Source organism: Dipteris shenzhenensis, chromosome 15 (genome assembly GCF_047967505.1).
Source record: "Dipteris shenzhenensis isolate YYH24624 ecotype China chromosome 15, Dip_SZ_1.0, whole genome shotgun sequence".
Classification (NCBI taxonomy): Eukaryota; Viridiplantae; Streptophyta; class Polypodiopsida; order Gleicheniales; family Dipteridaceae; genus Dipteris; species Dipteris shenzhenensis.
The window spans coordinates 6,125,392-6,149,152 of NC_141610.1; the positions used below are offsets into that span (position 1 = coordinate 6,125,392).

The 23,761-nt window shown below is 43.2% G+C and overlaps 1 protein-coding gene across 2 annotated transcripts; it reads right to left on the reverse strand.

Annotated features, from left to right (window-relative positions):
* Positions 1-19,785: 19,785 nt before the first annotated feature.
* On the reverse strand, positions 19,786-23,452 carry LOC147893261 (uncharacterized). Of its 2 annotated transcripts, XM_087386215.1 has the most exons (8): positions 23,094-23,452; positions 22,600-22,946; positions 22,178-22,427; positions 21,928-22,093; positions 21,711-21,813; positions 21,435-21,563; positions 21,005-21,232; positions 19,786-20,220 (listed from the first exon to the last, which is right to left on the reverse strand). In XM_087386215.1, exons 1-8 carry the CDS (start codon positions 23,317-23,319, stop codon positions 19,942-19,944), a joined length of 1,728 nt encoding a protein of 575 aa, XP_087242341.1. In that variant the 5' UTR covers positions 23,320-23,452; the 3' UTR covers positions 19,786-19,941. The 2 variants fall into 2 exon arrangements, with proteins under 2 accessions (XP_087242341.1, XP_087242342.1); XM_087386216.1 differs by lacking the exon at positions 19,786-20,220 and having other exon boundaries at positions 21,167-21,237.
* Between the last annotated feature and the right edge of the window lie 309 nt (positions 23,453-23,761).

Consider the following 23,761-nt stretch of genomic DNA (forward strand, 5'->3'; position numbering starts at 1 on the left):
ACAATCCCAAATCCTAGCCGTGTATATATTAAATATCAATTGACTAGACTTGACCCATCATGCAACCCTCATAAAAGAATCGTGAAAGGGTTCCAAACAAAGAGGGCTTAACAGAGGTGGAAGTGAGTAGTATTATTCATTACTGGAAATCAAGGACATGGATTTTGCATGTCTATGATGTTGAAAAATGTATCACAATCCCAAATCCTAGCCGTATATATATTAAATATCAATTGACTAGACTTGACCCATCAGGTTCAAATGCAATACGAGGATCTAATGGCTCTAAACGAGATTCAAAATCATAGGATAAAATGTTGTATGCCTTGTTCTAAAAAAATGGTGTATCTTATGCGACATCCACGTAGGACACAAGGTGTATCTGATGTGGCATCCATGTAGAATACATATGCATCCACAATGTATTATTCAATCAAATGTATAAATACAATGCCTATATGTTGAATTCAACAAACTCTTTCCATATGTTGTCATATTTTCACTATCAAGCATTTAAGAAGGAGGATAGTATTGCAATAATTGAACTAAAGTTAGAAACTTATTACATGATTATTGAGTGGAGGTCACCACTCACAACTTTGGTGAATTTTTAGCTTTTATTAGGTCATATTTGTGTAGAGGTGATCCATTTTATTGCAAACTTACCCATGATGTATTGACGGTGGAGGTCACACTTATAACTTTGGGGAATTTTTAGCTTTATCAGGCCAAATTTATGTGGAAGTTTTAGTGTTCCACAATACCCAATTTTGGAGTTAACCCAAAAGTCCAAAACGGAGTGAGAAAGTCCAATTTTTTTGAATAGTGTGTTCAATGCAATCATAGTCATATGGGGGTCACTTTCACGTAGAGAAGATTGATGTGATGCTAACACATTGGATCATGGAGTCATGGGCAAAATTCCCCCAAAGGAGTTGAGCTAGTGCAAGGGATACTCAAACAATGGAAAGTGAGCTGGATTACATTGGAATCATACAAGGTATCATGAAAGTGAGCTTCCAAGACTTTGGCATGCTTATGTTAGATGAGAAGTAGTTCAGAGTTATACGTAAAGGGGCTTCAGCAACTTTGAGAAAAGATTTAAATATATTTTTTTCCCATTGACTCAACCAAATTTTGGGACATCTGACCTTACAGCAAATACATTGTGCTACCCCATCATTGTGAACAGATACATACATTTTTGTACTATTCTTATTGGATAGTTTTGACTGTAGATATTGCGGTTGTTGTTGATGCACCTAATAATGATTGTTGATGTGTAGATATTGTGATTGTTAATGCACCTAATAGCGATTTTTGATGCATAGATATTCTGATTGCTGATGCACCGAGTATAGTATTCTCAAGTTATTTTCCAACTAGATTGCTTGGATTTCAAGTTGCATTAAAGAAGCCACATGGCTTTGAAGATAAGGATGTTGAGGAAGAGATGCAAGGTGTCATAGTAGATGACAAAGAGGAAACCAATTCCAATGTTGGTCCCTTACCTCATGAGCCAATGGTTATACAACCTCCAAAAGATACTAGAATAGTTTAAGCTCTTTGAATTTACTTAGACCTAGATTCATTCGCTCTTTGGATGTTGCTCAAACCTAGTCTTTGATCATTCTTTGATCATACAAAAGATTCATCGAATGAGTCACATAACTAACCATGCATCACAAATTATTATGCTATACTGGTCTTTCAAGAGTTCATTCATTCATGGACTCTATTATGGTTTGATTCAAGTACAAGAATTGCAAAAAATGATAGAAAATCAAATAGCCAAAAGGGCATTATAGTTGGTCTATGGTGTGAATTAACCTCGAATTAACACTTCACTTGTTTAACATGTACATCGGCCTTGTTCAAGGAAGGCATGGAAAATGAAACCATGGCAAATGATAAACGATGTAGGAGTTATTAGAATATTAGTGCATGCATTGGATATTTTATCTTGTAGGTAGAGTGTAGATTTTTTTCTCGAAATGTGAATTAAACCTGTATACTCTTATGACAATGGAGGAGCTAAGTAAGCTAGAGGAGTTACGATATATAGAAGTTGTCCACACAAGGGGTAATTTAAAAAAACCTACATACATATGGCCTTTCGTATATTTTTAGACTTATAATATGAATTTTTCCTTTGTATGTAAACTTTTGTGATTGTTGGGATTTTGAAAACCCGCTTATGAATGCACATGCTAGGGTTACAATAATATTTCAAATGACCCCCCCCCTAGTTAGTAAGTGTAGATTATGAATTTTGTTTTAATGCACAACCATCTTATCCACTCAACTACTAGGAAGTTGAAACATTGAGAGAAACCAAAAAGCACGACAAATATACAAAACCCACAGGCTAAGCAATGATATGGTAGAGTGCACCTCTAGCTTGAGATTGGTTTTCCCTCCTTTCTTTCCAATTAAATCACATAGGTGCCATGATCTCACACAAAAACTATGCACAGTACATCATGTTCGTGTATGTGGCCACTACTCCACATGATCCAAGGTGTTAGTTGTTTGAAGCTGGTGCAAAAACTAAATGAAGGAAAATTTCAACATGATTCTTCCTAATATTCTTTCAATAGTGGATAAAAGATCAAAAAAGGATATAAAGTGTTATCTCAGATGGTTTATAACACTTATTTCATTAATTTTGGACTCATGTCTACTTTTGGACTATTCCTTAAAATCCTTCCCAACTGAAAAGTTTACTTTATGAAACTGTCATTCGAGAATCAAAAGTTTACTTTCTGGCACTATCATTTTCACATAAGACATTTCAAAATATCTCTCTACAATGTTGTACAAATAATGCAAAAACTACTATTAAATCCTAAATTTGTATTTCTTGTTTATAAGTATCATATTCTTAAAATAAAAAATCCGAGTTATTAGTTTAAATCCATGAAAAACCATGCTATTGAAGATTCACAACATTTTAAAAATGTATACATAAGAGACCTGTAAGACTCTTTTTACTTTCAATGCAGAAAACTATAACACTCTTGAATATTCAAGAAATTAAAAGGTTTATATACACATGAGACATGATGGAAGCCTCTTTTGTACTCCAAAAAATAGCAATAGCTATGCTTGCAATTTTACATTATCATGTCATAAGTTTTACAACAAATATTGCTCTGGATGAGTCTTTGTACAAAGGATCTCCTGTGGCCTTTTCAATAATTTAATTTTTCCTTTACAATGAGTTTAGTACAAATGGGCGATCCAAACATTTGCTTGTTTGAATGTCCTTTTCTATCATGATCACAGAAATGAGCGATCCAAACATTTGCTTGTTCAGAATGTCCTTTCTGTCGTCACTTGTCGCTTGGGTGCCATCTTCATTCACTCTCATCTGACAACCACTACCACCTTCACTCTTTCTCGATATTTGAATGGTGTTATCATGGGCATTCTTCATTTGCGCTATCTCCTTCTACTTCCTCCCGGGCGAGCATCTTTGTGAACTCTGTAATGTGCGTAATAATTGGTTGCGGTAATTTTATTTTGTCTTCTACATCATACCCCATGTGCTTCTTTGTTTTCTTTGACCTTGATTTCCAGGATACTATGACTGTCTCTGTGGAAAGTCTTGAAATTGCTTCATGGTTTGGGACCCATTCCTTTTTCAAACAACTACTATACAATGTACTGTTATCTTGGTTCTCCTTCCTGCCCCTTGGCTCATACCATACCGCTGTAAATGTTGTAGCTCTCCCCCGGTCATCCATGCTCACGTCAACTACTTTCGCAACCCAAAACTTCACGTTCTCATGTTCATCATCCGATGGTCGAACTGCAACAAAAAAATGGACATCTATGTCTATTTGTGGCATAAACTCTCTCTTCTTGGGTCCACAATATGGACGTGGGAGCAACGATTCAAACTCATTTTCAAAGAGACCACATGCTGGACGCAAGTCATTACCAACATTTGGCCAAAATAAAGGCCGTTCTGCCTTAATATCATCTTCTCGCATTTTTGCAAGGTCCTTTATCAATTGGTAGGTCTTGCTAATTACAACAGTAGTGTGTTCCTTCCAAGAGGGCTTCCAATCAGGAAATCTCCGGAGCATTTCCTCTTTGTATGCAATAAAAGCTTTTAAGCCTTCTATTTTACCTTTGGATTTCTCGCTGAATTCTTTTATAGGAGCCCATGTTGGATGCATTTCTTTGCTCGGGATTGAAGTTAAGAGAGAGTAAGGTTCTTCAGGTTCCCATTTTGTATCAAGAGAATAGTGTTGCCATTGCATCACTGGTTTTTCATCCTTTAAGAAAAATCAAAAATAGTGTGGAGCGCTATGACCAATCAGGGCATCACCACCTTTTTGTATGAAAGGTAGAATAAAGCTCTTCCAATCATACATCCTCTCAACCATTGAGCATATTGTTCCTTCCTTACGGCCACCAACTTGCCTCCCACATTTTCTTATCAAGTCATCCATTGTCTCCATGTCCTTGTGTTTTAGTTCTCTTGAAACTGTGCTAAATACCTGATCGATATCCTCATGTGTGTGTCCAACCAACAAAAACACAACTTCAATCTCATTGAAGATTCTATGAGCGATTAGCATTGAGCAAAATGCAAAGAAGAGTACATTCTTATTCTCTCGTCCGCAATTGTCTGCTTGTATTCTCAAAGTTGCTGGTAGGCGACCTTTTTCTGCATGTACATTGTGAATTGCCTTCATAACGGATGTTACAACTTGATTGCTATCGTGTAGATGCAAGGAATCAATCCATATGTCTGCAAAAAACTTAAATCCGTGCACTAACACTCCACATAGATGTGTCTTTAAAAAGTATTTGCCTTGTAGCTTAGGTGGAGTGTTAACGAATCGAGGTAATGTTGTTGTATTTTGATCCATACCATCTACAATAATGCACATGTACTCATTTGGGTGAGAAATAGCTTGCTCCTTCCAAAATGCATATTTTATTCTAGAATGTCGAACAAGTCCATGATGAAATTCTCTCTTTCTTTTGTAAGCTTCTTTTTGTTCTGGAGATGTTGCACTCTCAAGTGCTCGCTTTAGATCATCACAGTCGTTGCACTTTGACATTTTTTGCCTCTTTGGGATTTTAACATGTCCAAAGCTTTTTTTCCAAAGAGTATACAAAGTATGAAAAGATGCCGGTGCATGCCCTCTTTGCCTCTGTGTTTCTCCAATAGAGTTAAATACTTCTTTTTTGGTCAAACCTATCGGAAGATGCATTTCTGATAGGTGGGGTTGCGGTAAAGCATTTTCATAAATGTAATCTTTCAAAATTGCTGTTGCCGCAACCGTTGAGGCTCTTGTTTTGGGCCTTCCTATGTTTCCATGAATGTTAAATTTAACTCCATACTTTGCTTTATTAGCCAAATTCCAATATGTGCCATGTGATAATCCTGTAATAATGCGATATGCATTATTGCATATACTTTTTCCATTTATAAGAGGCCTTATTTGATGTCCTGAACTTCGCCTTCTCTTATCATTTACAAGAAAGCAAGACAATCTCGTGAGTAGGTATTCATTTCTTCTGCTTCCTTTCCTTTGCCAGACATGTTCTCTACAACCCTTGATGTCATGTAAGTTAATGGATCGCATACATGTATGCTTACAGCATGTAGATCGCATTGCTTTTAGCATAACATCTTCATTCATTACTCTTATTCTCTTTGGTTGCTTTTCTGGATCTGCCTGCACTCGTCTTTTCATGCATCTGTATGTCCGTTTTGGGACCTTCTGTACATTCTTATTTGGATTTGTGTAGTTCTCCTTGTAAGATTTATTTGTCACGTTGTTTTCATGAGATGTTGCATCCTTGATCTTATCACTCTGACAGTCAAATACTGAATATTCCTTTGTTGATGTCATCCTTGCTTTTGATACATTCGTCAAACCATTTATAACATTTACAAGTTCACAATCAAAGTCAAACACCGAATAGTCCTTTGTTGATCTCATCCCTACTTTTAATACAATCGTAGAACCACTTGTCACAATGGCATTAGAGTGTCCCGAATGATCTTCAAACTCATCTATTCCTGAGAGAACATCACTCATTGATGCACTTTCTATGCCAAACCCTAAACCCCAACTCCCAAACCCTAAACCCTAAACCCCAAACCCCAAACCCTAACTCCTAAACCCTAAACCCTAACTCCCAAACCCTAAACCCTAAACCCTAAAACCTTAACCCTAACCCCCAAACCCTAAACCCTAACTCCCAACTCCCAAACCCCAAACCCTAACTCCCACACCCTAAACCCTAAACCCTAACTCCCAAACCCCAAACCCTAAACCCTAACTCCCAAACCCTAAACCCTTAACCCTAACCCCCAACCCTAAACTCTAAACCCTAACTCCTAAACCCTAAACCCTTAACCCTAACTCCCAAACCCTAAACTCTAAACCCTAACCCCCAAACCCTAAACCCTAACTCCTAAACCCTAAACCCTAAACCCCAAACCCTAAACCCTAAACCCTAAACCCCAAACCCTAAACCTTAAACTCTAACTCCCAAACCCTAAACCCTAAACCCTAAACCCCAAACCCTAAACCTTAAACTCTAACTCCAAAACCCTAAACCCTAACCCCCAAACCCGAAACCCTAAACCCTAACCCCCAAACCCTAAACCCTAAACCCTAAATCCTAAACCCTAAACCCTAACCCCCAAATCCTAAACCCTAAACCACCAAACTCTAAACCCTAACCCTCAAACCTTGAACCCTAAACCCTAAACCCTAACCCTAAACCCTAAACCACCAAACCCCAAATCCTAAACCCAAACCACGAAATCCTAAACCTTAAATCCTATGAGTGTTTTCAAGTAATATCATTTATTTAAGTAATAGTTTTAATTAGAATTCATAAGTAATAGTGGAATTGATAGTTGGGAGGGTGGTAGTGGGAGAAAGGGAGAGTGGGAAAGTGGAGAAAGGGAGTGTGGGACGGTGGTAGTGGGAGAAAGGGAGAGTGGGAGAGGGAGTGGGAATGGGGGCGGTGGGGGTGGGGGTAGGGGTGGGGGTGGGGGTGGGAGGATGGGAGTGGGAGTGGGAGAGGGAGTGGGAATGGGGGAGGTGGGGGTGGGGGTGGGGGTGGGAGAATGGGAGTGGGAGTGGGAGAGGGAGTGGGAATGGGGGAGGTGGGGGTGGGAGGATGGGAGTGGGAGTGGGAGGGGTGGGGAGTGGGAGTGGGAGGATGGGAGTGGGAGAGGGAGTGGGAATGGGGGAGGTGGGGGTGGAAGTGGGAGGGGTGAGGTGGGAGGATGGGAGTGGGAATGGGGGAGGTGGGGGTGGAAGTGGGAGGGGTGGGGTGGGAGGATGGGGGAGGGAGTGGGAGTGGGGGAGGTGGGGGGGGTGGGAAAATGGGAGTGGGAGTGGGAATGGGGGAGGTGGGGGGGTGGGAAAATGGGAGTGAGAGTGGGAGTGGGAGAGGGAGTGGGAGGATGGGAGTGGGAGGGGTGAGGTGGGAGGATAAGGGTGGGAGAATGGAAGTGGGAGTGGGAATGGGGGGGGAGGGGTGGGGGTGGGAGGATGGGAGTGGGAGTGAGAGGTGTAGGTGGGAGGATGGGAGTGGGTGGGAGAATGGGAGTGGGAGTGGGAGTGGGAATGGGGGAGGTGGGGGTGGGGTGAGGGTGGGAGTGGGAGGGGTGGGGTGGGAGGATGGGAGTGGGAGAGGGAGTGGGAATGGGGAAGGTGAAAGAATGGGCGTGGGCGTGGGAGTGAGAATGGGGGAGGTGGGGTGGGAGGATGGGGGTGGGAGTGGGAGTGGGAATGGGGTGGGAGGATGGGAGTGGGTGGGAGAGAGAGAGAAGATAATCTAATAGAGAGGCCAATGGGAGAGGAGATAATGTTATAGAAGGACCAATGAGAGAGAAGCACTTAAAACCCTAGTTTTTCTTATATATACTCTCCTTCTCTCATTGTTTCTCTCATTTCAACAAGGAAGAGCAAGAGGAGAAGCAAAAAGAGGAGGAAGAGCAAAAGCAAGCACAAGAAAGCACAAGCATCGATTTCAACTTTTTTCCAGGTACTTTTTTTAAAATTTGTATTCTTTGAAATTTTATTATAGAGAAAGAAAAGTGAAGGAAAGATTTTTAGAGAGAGAATATAAGAGAGAGAGTCTTGCTGCCTCGGCAGCAAAAGAGAGAGAAAGAGAGAGGGAGAGAGAGGAGAGAAGGGGGGGGAAAGAGAGGGGAGGGGAGAGAAAGGGAGGGGGGAGAGAAGTGGGAGGGGGGGAAGAGAGGGGAGAGAGGGGGGAAGCCGCGAGGGGGGGGAGAGAGAGAGGGGAGGGGAGAGAAAGGGAGGGGGGAGAGAAGGGGGAGGGGGGGAAGAGAGGGGAGAGAGGGGGGAAGCCGCGAGGGGGGGGAGAGAGAGAGGGGAGGGGGAGGCCGCTGCCGCGGCAGCGGAGAGGGGGGGAGGGAGGGGAGGGGAGGGGAGGGGAGAGAGAGGGGAGGGGAGGGCTGTCGCGGCAGTAGAGAGAGGGAGGGAGAGGGAGGAGGGGGAGGGGGGAGAGAGAGGAGGAGGGGGGCTGCCGCGGCAGCGAGAGACGAAGGGGGGGGAGAGAGAGAGGGGGGGGTGCGAGAGAGAGGGGAGGGCGCGAGAGAGAGGGGGGGCCGCTGCCGCGGCAGCGAGAGAGGAGGGAGGGGGGAGAGAGAGAAGGGGGGGCAGCGAGAGAGAGGGGAGGGAGAGAGAGAGAGGGGGGGCCGCTGCCGCTGCCACGGCAGCAAGAGAGGGGGAGGGGGGGAGAGGGAAGGGGGGGGGAGCGGGAGCAGCGAGAGAGAGGGGAGGGGGAGAGAGAGAAGGGGGGGCAGCGAGAGAGGAGGGAGGGGGAGAGAGAGAAGGGGGGGTCAGCGAGAGAGAGGGGAGGGGGAGAGAGAGAAGGGGGGGCGCTGCCGCTGCCGCGGCAGCGAGAGAGGGGGAGGGGGGGAGAGGGAAGGGGGGGGGAGCGGGGGCAGCGAGAGAGGGGAGGGGGAGAGAGAGAAGGGGGGGCCGCTACCGCTACCGCTACCGCGGCAGCGAGAGAGGGGGAGGGGGGGAGAGGGAAGGGCGGGGGAGGGGGTAGCGAGAGAGAGAGGGGAGGGAGAGAGAGAGAAGGGGGGGGCCGCTGCCGCTACCGCGGCAGCGAGAGAGGGAGGGGGGGGAGAGAGAGAAGGGGGGGCGGCGAGAGAGAGGGGGGAGAGGGAGGGGAGGGGAGGGGGAGAGAGAGGGAGGGGAGGGGAGGGGAGGGGAGGGGAGGGGAGGGGGGGCCGCTGCCGCTGCCGCGGCAGCGAGAGAGGGGGAGGGGGGGGAGAGGGAAGGGGGGGGCGGGGGCAGCGAGAGAGAGGGGAGGGAGAGAGAGAGGGGGGACCGCTGCCGCTGCCGCGACAGCGAGAGAGGGAGGGGGGGAGAGAAAGAAGGGGGGGCAGCGAGAGAGAGGGGAGGGAGAGAGAGAGAGGGGGGAGAGGGAGGGGAGGGGAGGGGAGAGAGAGAGGGGGGGCCGCTGCCGCTGCCGCGGCAGCGAGAGAGGGAGGGGGGGGAGAGAGAGAAGGGGGGCAGCGAGAGAGAGGGGAGGGAGAGAGAGAGAGGGGGGAGAGGGAGGGGAGGGGAGGGGAGAGAGAGAGGGGGGAGCCGCTGCCGCGGCAGCGAGAAAGGGGGAGGGGGGGGAGAGGGAAGGGGGGGGGAGAGGGAAGAGAGAGGGGGGGGCCGCTGCCGCGGCAGCGAGAGAGGAGGGGGGGGAGAGAGATAAGGGGGGGTAGCGAGAGAGAGGGGGGGAGAGGGAGGGGAGGGGAGGGGAGAGAGAGAGGGGGGGCCGCTGCCGCGGCAGCGAGAGAGGGGGGGAGAGAGAGAAGGGGGGGATGCGAGAGAGAGAGAGAGAGGGGGAGGGAGAGAGAGAGAGGAGGGGGGGGCCGCTGGGGGGAAGAGAGGGAAGAGAGAGGGGGGGCCGCTGTCGCGGCAGCGAGAGAGGGGGGAGAGAGATAAGGGGGGGCAGCGAGAGAGAGGGGGGGGAGAGAGAGAGAGGGGGGAGAGGGAGGGGAGGGGAGGGGAGAGAGAGAGGGGGGGGCCACTGCCGCGGCAGCGAGAGAGGAGTGGGGGGGAGAGAGAGAAGGGGGGATGCGAGAGCGAGAGAGAGGGGGAGGGAGAGAGAGAGAGTAGGGGGGGCCGCTGCCGCGGCAGCGAGAGAGGAGGGGGGGAGAGAGAGACAGGGGGGAGGCCGCTGCCGCGGGAGATTGGGGGGGGAAGAGAGAGAAGAGGGGGGGAGAGAGAGAAGAGGGGGAGGCGCAGCGAGAGAGAGGAGGGAGAGAGAGAGAGAGGGGGGGGGCGCAGCGAGAGAGAGAGAGAGAGAGAGAGAGAGAGAGAGAGAGAGAGAGAGAGAGAGAGAGAGAGAGAGGGAAAAGGTGAGGAGAAAGGGAGAGAGAGAGAGAGAGGGGAAATGAAGAGGAGGGGAGAGAGTAGACTAAGATGAGAGGAAACGTAGACTAGAGCGGAGAGGAAAGAGAGAGAGAGAAGAGTGAGAGAGATGGACGAGAGATGAAAATTTAGAGAGGGAGGACACGAGAAAGTACGATCGAGATATAAAATCTTACCAATGAAGAGGAGAAATGAGTGGGCGACGATCGAGAAAAGATAAAAGAGCTACGATCAATGAGGCATATGAGAGGAGATTGGTGTGTGATTTAGTCGAAACTTAAACAAACAAAACTATAAACCTTGGTGTTTGAACTACTTTATAGTTTTTATTATTTAAATTTAAATTTATTAAGATTTTAACTTCTTATTAATGTGAATGTTCAATTCTTATGAGTTGTAAGTAAATTAGTTTTTGAAAATATAAATTTTATCTTTTTTAAAATGAGAAGGGGAAGGGAGAGAGAGAGAAGGGGGGGGCCGCTGCCACGGCAGCGAGAGAGAATGGGGGGGGGAGAGAGAGAGAAAGGGGTGGGAGGATGGGAGTGGGAGAGGGAGTGGGAATGGGGAAGGTGAAAGAATGGACGTGGGCGTGGGAGTAAGAATGGGAAAGGTGGGATGGGAGGATGGGGGCGGCAGCGAGAGAGAAGGGGGAGGAGAGAAGGGAGGGAGAGAGAGAGAAAGGGGTGTGAGTTTAAAAAAGATAAAATATAAATTTTATCTTTTTTAAACTCACAACCTTAGTGTATTAAAAAGAATAATGGAAAATAGATTATTTTTTGCTTTTAATTCGCAACCTAAGGATATTAAAAAGAACAATGGAAAAGAAATTATTTCTTGCTTTTCTTTGCTTCGACGGTTGGTGTAGTCTAGATTAGCATAGATTAGTTTGTCCTTAGAGGAGAGAACTCCAAAAAAACCAATCAAAGCCATGCTCAAAATTTCCCGACTAGTTCCTAATCGGAGTCAGTCCATTCGTTCACATTCGGTTTCACAGTCACAACAACCCTACCATTTAAGCAACGATTAAGGTTTTTAAACTTTCAAGATGATTGAAAGTTGTATCAGTGGACATGACAGATTACAGTTGTGGAAGTTGATAGAGCATTTTACACTTATATCAGTTGCGGGAGTTGACAGAGCATTTTGCACTTATATATGACAGACTTCAAATTTGTATTCAGAGATCATTGTAAATCCTTATTTTTTTTCACATTTATGCTCTAAGCCTTGTAAAGCCTTTTAGGCTATTCCCAAAGCATTTATGCTCTAAGCCTTGTAAAGCCTTTTAGACTATTCCCAAAGCATGAAATTGATACTTATATGATTGGGAAGAATAAAAACTTGAGGTGTATTAATGGGACTCATTGTACTTTTGATTTTTCAAAGTAATTGTAGTTTATCAAAGTACTTAAAATTTGTGTTGTGCTTGAATACAGGATGGATCTTGAGGCTACAGCATTTGTCAATGGTATGACACTGAAATACAATGGAAGAATTTATGCCCCAAAGGACTTCACAAACTGGACAGTTGTTGACACAACAAAGAAAGCATGGTTCTTGGTCTTAAGTAAAGGAAATCTCATTCTAGTGATGACAAAGAGAGAGTTGGAGAAAGATGAGTGGGCATCAAATGTATCTTTCTCAAAGAGCAATTTGATTCAAGGAGGCACCTTAGTAGGAATAAAAATTGAAAAAGACAGCAGTACGATGATGATTTACACAAAGTCAAGAATGAGCAACAGATCGTTTCTTCTTTCTAAGAAAGATGCAATGCACTTTGTGATGCCGCCGCCAAAAGCACCTAGATTTCCTGAATTGGTTCCTGCATTGGAGATCCTTCAACATGTGTGGGAGGAATTTCCCATTGAGGAAGCAAGAAAAATGCAGTCAAAGATTATCCTTGAATACTTTCAGGGTGTCATCCAACAAGGTTCAACTTCATTGGAGGGACCTAAGGTGCAAGAATCCACACATGAGAAAGGAAGTGATGAGACACGCCATGTAGACCTGGTTCATGGTAATACAAATGAGAGAGGAAGTGGAGTGGATGAGACAGAACACATTGTAGCAATGGATGAGGGTCTTGTACACGTGGATGCTTACAAGGGATCTACATCTGAGACAGGAATTGAATTGGTGGAGACCGGACATGCACATGCATCTCAGACAGAAATTGAATTGAGTGAGACACGACATGCATCAGATAAGACAGGACATGCACACACATCAATTGTTCATGGTATTACTCACTTAGATGGTGTAACTCATGAAGTTGATGGAATAACAGAACAAGTGAAGCCCTTAAGTATACCTGAAGTTGAGGCAATAGAAGAAGAAGTAGGGCGATCTAAAGCAGTTCACATTGAGCCCCTAAAAAATAAACCTCGACGTCAAATGCAAAAGGCAAGTACTTCACGAGCTACAGTTCCAAGTCCTATAACTGGAAAAAGAGGTCGTTCATATACAAAGAAAGGGCAAAGAAGAGAAGAGGAAGAACATGAAGAGGATGCGGAGGGTCTTGAAATGGAGTCAGATCTAGAAGCAGAAATGTTATCAATGAAGAACCTAAATCTTCGCTTGAATGAGGCTGTGACAGATGAGGATCCAGGATATATATGGGGCCAGAAGACTCAAGTTATACATGCTTCAACAGTAGTCAAAGCAAGTGTCTTCACCAACAGCAGGACCTTAGATACAGCCTATGCTGAAAAGATTTTTCAGGCTTTGATTGATGGAAAAAAACCAGTTGTTTCTAATTTGGTACTCCGTCCAAGAACATTTTGGCCAGTCATGGGAGATTATAGTCAATCCATCAATTTCTCTCAGCCTATAGATTTTGAGATGCAATTCACTAAGTTCCTCGGAAAACAAGTTTCCTCACTTCAAGAAGGACAGAGTTCAGTGAATGATCCAGAACGACATATAAGGGATGCCAAGAGAAATTTCTTAGCTCATTGTACATTTGAGGCAATAGATGGTCAGCACTATGCCTATGCTTGTAATGAGCGCTCTAGACTGCAACTAAAGTAGAAGCGGATAATCTTGTTGACTTCTACACATGCTTGAGTGCCATTGTACCAAGGGGAAAGCAGGAAAGAGCAGAGGTGATTACAAGCCTCAAGACAATAAGGGATAGGTATCAAGACTACACAAGCATACTTTTTCGTAGTGATGAAGTTTTTCATCAGATCAAAGACGTGTGTCTTGCATGTGAGAAAGGAGATGTTACATATGAGGCTCCATCATTGATTAAAGAGAAGGCAAAGAAGATTGAGAAAAAAGAGATGACAGCTCGGATGTGGAGGCCTTTAAGAAACCTACCAGACAAATACGCAAGTCATGCTACAGAGAAATTAATGTCCAAAGAATGGTTTTTTGGCAAAAAGGATAAAGATCATTGCATGGAAGATTGCATCATCCAACAGGTCAAGCGTGATGCAGTAAAGAGTGCAATTGAATATTTATTGGGAGAAAAAAATATTCCAATTAGTCAATGTAAAATTGATCATAACATTGTGAGGCAGATGGCATCAGCTTTACCGTCAGCTAAACAGAAGGCTTGGGCGCATAAATGGGTGAAGGTAGAAGATGATGGATCTGAAATTACTCCCTCTATGAGAAGTGACATTCCGGAAAATGTGTATGCATATGCACACAAGGTCATCAATAACCACACTCTCAGAAAAGAAAAAACTTTGAACAAGGGCTTTTATTTCATACATGAAATCATTTCAGAGTCTGGAAAGAGTATTGAGTGCAAGGGAGTTTCATTGAGTGATTTTTTGTCCGACGACACTGCTTGGGAGAGACCTCAGCTTTTCTTTGTCTATGAAATATCACCGGATGACATCCGTCAACTCCTTGACAGAATATTACATACCACCATTGGTAGAGTGGGACAATGTAATATAGTCATATTTGCTGATAAAGATGACAAGGAACAAATGTCTGCTACCCTAGAAAAACAATATGGCAATGAGCTCAAGATTTACAATGGGATATACTCAAGAAAAAGGGACAAGAGAGAATGCGGTCTCAAGATACAGAGTCTAGAAACCTTTTTCTTGTGCATGAAGAGCCCTTACAATGATCACTCCTTACAAAACAATATAAGAGGGAATGCAAAGAGAATGCAACTACTGCTGGAAGAGCATGAAGCTCCAAGTTCCCTCCATCGCAACGCAAATCACTATGAAAGGCCAGCAAAAAGTGCTGATCTTTTAATTAGTATGATGAAATTTTTGCTACCGTCCGGATGGGAAGTCACATTGTGCCGAATGGGACATCTGTTTGAAGCTCTTATCAGAAAAGGACACAATGTAAATATTATTGAGAGCCCTGCTTGCTTGGAATACCTTGATACCGTGGCTTCTCTCACAATAAAGTTTGATAAGAAAGGTCCGATCTCACATGAAGAGGATGACATAGAGATGATCATGTATAATGAGAGAAAGATGATGAAAATGATCAAAGCTCTGGATATAATAGTGAGGACACCAGCGATAGCAAGGAAGCAGAAGAAGATGGATATGACACTAACCTTGCCTCTGAAGGTTACATAAAAAGACCACGAAGATATGTAGAGGTATGAAGACTTATGTTTAATTTTCTTTATTCATTTAAAGGTCTTTTTAAATTTATAATTAATTTAAAATTTTGAATCTCATAATTATTTTATTCTTTTATAGGAGAAGAGAGAGGAGGAGGATGAGGAGGACATAGCTGGAGCAGAGAATATAGAAAGCTCATCTCAAGAAAGCAAAGCTGCTCTGGCTATCCGTCGGATGACTCTAGAAAATAATCATACATTGCAGCAAATGGAGAAGTCATTTCAAGTTAGGTTTCAAGTTCGAGAACAACCTCTTACTTTTATATTCGATGAAGAGGACATTTCAATCCTCATAAACTTCAAGAAAGAGGTCAATGACAAGGTTATAATAGCCATCCTCAGGTTTGACACAAACTTTTTACTGACTTTATGCTTTTGTATTTCCATTGGATCAAATGAACTAATATTCTTTTCTTTTTATTGCAGTATGGTTTTACAACAGCTTCCACTATATATACAAAGATGTGCATATATGGTCGATCCTCTTGTTTCTAGTGTACTTAGCAATAAGCAGAAGACCATAGATGATGTTTTTAAGTGGTTGCAACCTATTGATTTGACTGCGGCGCGAGTTATCTTTACCGCATATCACGAGGAGTGAGTATCAATCCCTACCTAGCTTATCTCTTACATTGTGGAGGATTATATCAAATAATAATTATTCTTAATTGATAATGCAGCTTGCATTGGAGCTTGGTAATTGTGGACATCTTAGCCAAGCAATGCTTCTTTGTCAATTCAATAGCATCTATCCATGGCAGTGTGTCAGAGTAAGTATAACCTACTTGTGTCATAATTATGTCAATGAGATGCATCCTATGCAATGCGCACATTCATTTATGTTTTCTATTTTAATGTGTAGATCTGCTCGAAAGTTGGTAAGTGCTATAGAGGGTGACTTGGAAGATCAAATAGAGTATGTAACATGCCCTGCAGCGAAGCAGAATGATGACCACAGTTGTGGGTGGAGAGTTGGATATAACTGCTTTTTGCTCCTTGCTCAAATTTTTAATTTAAGAGGCGGTGAAACCTCATTGTCCACATATACAGACTTGCATCTATATGCATTTATGTCATCTATCATTAAGGCATTTATTGATAACGTGGTGGAGCATCCAGAGGAAACATTGGTTGCTACGCCCATAAGTTGTCCTGATGTAACCGCTGTATTGGACGAAATGGGGAGCTCTTCTGAGGTTAAGGTCATCATTAGCAAGCAACCTCGTGTTTTGACTTTTGGTAGCGAGGAAGTTACAATCCTCTCCGACCCTTTGAAAGAGGCTAATGACAAAGTCATGATGGCCATCCTCAGGTTTGATATGAACATCTCTTGACTTGATACTTCAATCATTTGATTCAATCTGCTTCTAACATTTGTTTATTTATTGCTGCAGTACGTGTTTATTTATTGCTGCAGTACGGTTATATCTCATTTTCCTAGATCAGTACAAAATCGCGTCTGTATGCTCGATTCTCTTCTTTCAGCTGTACTTAGTGATACCAAGAAGACAGTAGATGATGTTTGTTCAATTCTACAACCTTTAGACTTGGATGGCATACTACTTGTCTTTATGCCATACTATGAGAAGTAAGTATGGTCTCAATCTTTCTTTTACTCTCTTATTTATAATATTGTGTCAATTAATACTTAATATTGTGATAAATCTTATCGCTCTTTATTGGTGATGTAGTTCACATTGGAGCCTGATAGTATGGGACCTTGATGACAACCATTGTTGGTTTGTCAACTCAATTACAGGCTTTCACAGGGTGTTCATGTAAGTGTTCTTTTATCATATCATTATGAACATGCATCTTACTATTTACTACACAAATTCACTTTGTCATATGTCATGATGGACAGGTCTGCAAACAAGTTAGTTTCTGCGATTATGAAAATCAGGGAGCATCAAGACCAACCAAATTTCCAGACACGCCTCGCAGTGGAGCAAAAGTGGAGCAAAAAGACATGTTTAGTAGTGGGTGGAGAATTGCCTACAACTTCATGTTGTATCTCAATGAAATGTTTGAACATGTCTCCATAGAAGCATATACCAAGCTCGAGCTACAAGATTTTGTGGCTAAGATTGTTCACTATCTAACTGCTATCATTGGGAAACAACATGATGGACTCAATGAAGAACCTGAGCGAGCCAAAGAAAAAGAAGAGACAATTCAGTCTCCTTCTGTATCACAGCCTCAAGTAGAAGCATTACAGTCTACACTTGAACTACACTTGAATTAGAGACTCAATGCATTCTTCCTACACAAGAAGTGGAGACTCAATGTGCATCTACAACATCACATCTTGTAAAGGAGGAAGAGATTAAGTCTATCCCGATTGCACCAGAAGTAGAATCTCAATGTACACCATCCACACAAGTAGAGACTCAATGTACTCTTAGAGAATCACAGCCTCAAGAGGACTCATCAGACTCTATTCAGTTGTAAAACATGTAGAAAGAAACATGAGTCCTTGAAGATTTTTATCTTGTTTGTATTGATTAATGATAGTGTTTTTAAAACTTATGTTAAATGTTGCAATACATTAGGATATTTTATGATATTTATTCATTACAATACATTAGGTTTTACTTTTTTGAAAGTCTAATTTATTATGTACAATAAATATCTTATGATGAGAATCTAATAATTATATCATTCTTATGTTCCATCACTTTATTTTATAGATTTCAATGTACTCAAAATCTATCATTTATTATGTACAGCAAGTCTAACTTATATTATATTAAAAGAATTCATTCTTATGTTCCATCACTTTATTTTATAGATTTCAATGTACTCAAAATCTATCATTTATTATGTACAGCAAGTCTAACTTATATTATATTAAAATAATATCTCATGATGAGATTCTAATAATTACTAACTTATATTATATTAAAAGAATATCTCATGATGAGATTCTATTAATTATATCATTCTTGTGTTCCATCATTTTATTTTATAGATTTCAATGTACTATCACTATCTTACATGTCTCAAATGTCTCCCATTACGGTCTTGCATCCCATCATTTTATTTTATAATGTCTCGCATTACGGTCTTGCATCTAGTCATCTCGCATTACGGTCTTGCATCTGTAGTTCTATAAATTCCCTAGTAGTAGTTCATCTTCTATATCTCACCCGCAGCAGACACTTCTTCCACTTTGCTCTTCTTACCTTACTCCTCTCCTCAAGCTTGCTCCTTCCTCTCCTCAAGCTTGCTCCTTCCATCTTGCCCTCAGCCTTGCCTCCTCTTCTCAAGCATACTCCTTTCATCTTGCCTTACCTCCTCTAGTTACCTTCCTCACTCTCGTTACCTTCCTCACCTCGTTCGTCTTCTATATCTTTCCTCACTCTCGTTACCTTCCTCACCTCGTTCGTCTTCTATATCTCACCCGCAGCAAAAACTTCTTCCACTTTACTTTTCTTACCTTACTCCTCTCCACACTTCTTCCACTTTACTCTTCTTACCTTACTCCTCTCCTCAAGCTTGCTCCTTCCATCTTGCCCGCAACCTTATCTCCTCTTCTCAAGCATACTCCTTTCATCTTGCAGCCATTATGGATCTTTTTAAGGTAATCGATTCTGTCGAGCAAGCCATTAGCAGCCTCAAAGAATGGATTGCCGAGAACCAAGGAAAGAGAGAGGAGAGAAAGCAAAATCCAGCTCCATTAACCCAGTACGAGAAGGATGACTTTGCTTGTCAGAAGGGCTTAGAGAAGGAAGAGGAAAGAAAAATAAGTATGGCTACTACTGAAATAGATAAATTGCAGTCATATAGGAGAGAGTTGATAGACTTTCAAAGTGAGATATCTTCGCGTGTGGCTCGTTATGGAAGATTTTCCCCCGAGGAAGCGCAAGCCATTCGGAATAAACAAAGTATTATGCAGGAGAAAATTCATCAATCCTTACTTCTCTTCTATAATTTTAACTACATCGATGAGGAAGAGATGAGCTCAGCTCTTGAATGGGTTGAATTTAGGCTAAGGACTTAAAAATAGAAAATTCATCAAATTGAATGGCTGTAGTCTTGAAAATCTCAGGCTTAACTTTTGAAGGTGTTTATTAACACCATTAAATATTAAGAAAGTTTACAACAACCGAATCTTATTTTTTCATGTAACTTATGTAGTCTTGAAAATCTCAGGCTTAACTTTTGAAGGTGTTTATTAACACCATTAAATATTAAGAGAGTTTACAACAACCCAATCTTATTTTTTCATGTAACTTATGTAGGCTGCGTTAAATTTTATAATTTTAGTTTCATGTCCTTAAAAATATATAAAAAAATGCTTGTTTTTATGTTTTTATATGTGCTTTGAAGATTGGGCTTTTCTTAAATTTTATCTGAAAACTAGTCCAAAAGTATATGTAAAAATGAATTTGTACATTGACAAGTCCAAAATTAATGAAATAAGTGTTTTATGAGGTAGAGTGCTATGTTGCACACCTTGCCAACCCTAACAATGATGTCTAGGAGTTGGTTGTTTGGGTTTGTGATGTATTCCTCTAGTGACCTCTTGACGAGTGTTTACTTGCATGAGTAGAGTCACTTGAAAGATTTTCATACAAAGAATTAAAGCACTTGTAGCTTCAGTATTTCAGCCTTAGCTAGTGAAAAGAGTGTCTTTTGCATAAAAACCAAAGCTTTGGCTTTACATCAACCCATCTTGAAAGTGTACTAGTTTACAATCATTGATTTCCTAGCATATATTTTGGGAAGAAGAAAGTGTAGTAAGATTCAATCAAGTTGATACATGGAATTGGGGGAACTCTTTCGAAAAAATGATGATGATCATCCAAAATTACTATGAATCAAAAACTCGTGTTCATGACTTCCAAAGAATACTAAAGTTGATGTAACAATGTACATGCATATATGGTGCCGTTGTCACACCATCAACATAAAAAATGACTTCTTAAATGTCTATGCAAATGTGTCTGCATTCACACTTAAGAACCCGGCCATGAGCTTTCCACTCGTAGCCCGCATGCAATCAATTAAAAGGCTCCATGTCGACCCAAGGGCTCCAATGAAGAAATCAGCGTCCGATGCCATCAAAAAGTTCACAATACCATTGTTTGTACTAGCCTCCATACCAAGACTTGTTTCATACTCAAACATACTAGTGGTCCCAGTTTGTCTTGTTATGTTTGTGTAATAGATATTCCAATCTGTATAGCTGCTCGATTCATTGATTACATCCTGAGGTCATTCATTGAGTGAGGTACTTTTCATAAGCAACCAATCAATTTTTGTACTTAACAAGAGCTCCATTTTAGGAAATAAAACTAAATGATAACTAATCTTCTGATTTAAAAAATTTAGATTCAAGGAAGGGATATCGAAAAATCACACAATCCCCACTCTATGTGGTTTAAATAACGTGGACATGTTTCATGTCTAGAAAAGCCACGTAAACTTTCAAGAAATGTTGACATAGTGCTCTATTTTGGTTCACCATGTACGAGAATCACCTATTGATCAATCTAATACGATAATTGATTAGTGAGGTCTATAATTCCTATCGAGACCTTGTGTCTTAGAGATAATACATCTATTGTTGGGATCTCATGCCATAAAGGAAAAGCCAACCTTGTGAAGAACAATTGAGAAGGACTATTGTATGGCCATTTGGAAAAAAGAAAAGTAGGCCTTGGCTATGGCTAGGAAACACTTGTCCTTGCTATGGAGAGAGAGAGAGAGAGAGAGAGAGAGAGAGAGAGAGAGACTTTTAATGTCGATGTTTGCAAGACATCACTTTGTGTCTATACAATGGGGTATTGATACAAGAACAAACACACACGCATACACACACACACCAAAACAAAACAAACACGGAATTGGAGTACACTAACGAGTTTGCCCCATAACGGAACTAATTAACATGAATGTGTGTGTAAAATATATATATATATAGAGAGAGAGAGTTGACGTCGAGTGTGTGTGTGTGTGTGAGAGAGAGAGAGAGAGAGAGAGAGTTGACTACCTCCATTTCTGTAGCTAACCAGATGTTGGTTGCATCGGGGAAAGAAGAACGCAGGCGAGACGCAAGTTCCATATAATGCTTGTACCCCACCATCTCCATCTCTCTGGCTTTATCGCCCAGCCTCACGTGCATGCTGATCATGGGTCGCGGTATCCATGGCCTTCGACTCCCCCACACGATCCTCTCCATTTCTCCCTCAACATTCCGCGTCTCCCTCTCATTGCTCACCTGCGCTACCAACATTTTCAACCTCCTCAGTCAGCCGCCCCTGCAGCGCTCTCTCTACGTCTGAGAGTTTATAGTTTGCTTGGCCCCTCGATTGTCAGTTTCCGCGCAGTTTCCAGCTAGATCCGCAGTTGTTTGTGAGCGAGAATATAATTTGATCTACCAGGTACCAATTAAAGCGACAAGCAAAAGATAAGATTCCTACCTCCGGCCAACTCATTGGTAACGCTCTCAACATCATATCAGCCGCTGGAGGTCCGAATAATTGATGCCGAGCCTGGTTCATCAAACGGCAAGTATATGCGCTTGGAAATCGCATCATGTACTGTAGAGCCTGGACGAGAGACAGGCAAACAATCAGCTTGCCATGAGCGTAGATCCAAGGTATTGCGATACTCAACAGTGCGAATCTGCGATAATACGGTGAATTGGTTTGCATTCTGGAATATATTACGAATGTCAAACAGAGAGAAGTAGCCACCTGAGCTCTCCACCACCGTCTGTCCCTTGCCATGTGGTGCAGCACGAGCTTTCCGTGAACTTCCGCGGTGGGTTGCATGTAGTCCCAGGGAGTTCCCCAGCGCCTGTGAAATGAGCGCTCTTATATCCGTGAAGCTGAAGATTAGCTAGAGTTTGTGTGCTATATCTTACACTATTCTGGCGGCAAAAGACGGAAACGTTGTGTTACTGCTCCTCACCCTGGAATCTGGCCTTGCCACATATCCCCCCAACTATAGTTTCTATTGTCGGTGATGATTCCGTCCTCCCACGCATGGACTTGGGAACGTAGCTCCGAAGCTCTCATCTTACACTCCTTTGATGTCTCCGACAGAAAATAGCATTCCCACTGGTTGCGGCCGGCACCTGCAGCGTACCCAAATGATCACGATTGGTTGCCGCCCAAAATCCATCCGGTCCCAAACTAGATTCGGAAATTATAAAGATTACCGGCACAGCCCGCGTGGTCAGCCCGACCGAATGAATCGCTCACAAGGATCCTGTTCTCGCGAACCGCAATGGCTAGAAATGCCAACATAGTTTTGATGCGAGCTCCCAGCCCGAACCCCGAACCGTTCTCCCAAATAACCCACATAAACCTTAACTGTGGATCACTGCAATTCTTGGGGTGCTGGTGCAACCAGAGGTCTTGCTGCACTCGCCTCGTCAATGGGAAGTTGTCTGCGTCTCCTCCCTCTACCTGTGCAGCATAAAACTTGCGTAAGTTGGACCGTCTGCACATTGGAGGGCAGAAGCACACTGGAGACATCTCATACGTTTTCCTCGATCGGATGGAGAACGGATGATCAAGAGATGAGGGCCTTGAAGCCGAGCCAAACTGGATTGGATGCACCTAATGGAATAGTTCATACCCAAGGTGGTCTGGGATCGTTGCTTGGATCCGTCAAATTAACGTGGTCGTAATGATTACGAGTCACATCTTCCTCAAGATCTCTCAGATTTCCTTTCCAAAGCGACCAGCTGGGGAGCGATCCGTCGATATTTCTGCTGTCGAGGAGGTGGTACTGCGCAATCTTCTCACTACAGTTCTGCCAGTAGGGGGGCCTGGGGAACCAGTGCGATCCGCGGAGCTGCACATTGGGGCTTGATGGAGAGGTTTCATTATTGAGGAAGTCATCCCACATAGATAGGAGGAGCTTCAATCTAGAGTCTTCACAATCTTCGTTTTTGCTCTGTGCAGGCCGTTGAGTGGGCGTCCCTGCGGATACATTCCTCAAGGTAATTAGCACCCTCTCTCGCTCGCTAGTTCTTTCTCGATCCCCACAACAGATCAAGCAGTCAGAGTAATCGAAAGACATCAGTTTCCTTTCTACTTGAAGTTTCTCAAGAAGGCCATGGAGCAGACCAGGATTGCATTGTAGGTGAGTGCGAAGGTTGCTGCCGGGGAAGCGTCGGGTGAAGAGCTGCTGGAGAACGGAAGCGGGGCCATGGATGGAGCCTGCGAGGGCGATGAAGAAAGCAAAACCCACAAGGAATCCGAGGACGGCGGCCTTGCTGGGACACAGGAGGGAGAAGACCTTGGAGGAAGGAAGCCAACGGGTCAAGGAGAAAGCTGGCCGCCATGTTTGCATGGTGCCCAGAAGAGGGAGAGCGAGAGAAAAATATGGCAACAAGGCAAAGACGAGACTATCTCATTGCAAGGCTCAAAGCTGGTTTGTAACCTCAACATGGCTATTTTATTAGGGGGAGAGAGAGAGACGCGTAAGAAACAAACACAAAAGACACACTAAGGATATCCAAATGGCTTCTTTGTGCATTGACTGGGCTGGTTGCTAGAGAAACTTCCACTCTCTCCTTGCTCCGCCACTTGCAACCTGAATTTCTTCTCGGCAACACCTGTTTGTAAAGCATGACAAAGCTTCTCAAGCAACAGCTCTTCGCATAGCATACAAACCTTCCCACCTCACAACCTACTCCCAAGCTTCTTATTAAGCGCATCAACATTGACCTTGCCGCCTCGAAGACCTTGGATGGTTCATATTTTAGGAATTCAATAGTACACTTGGATTATAG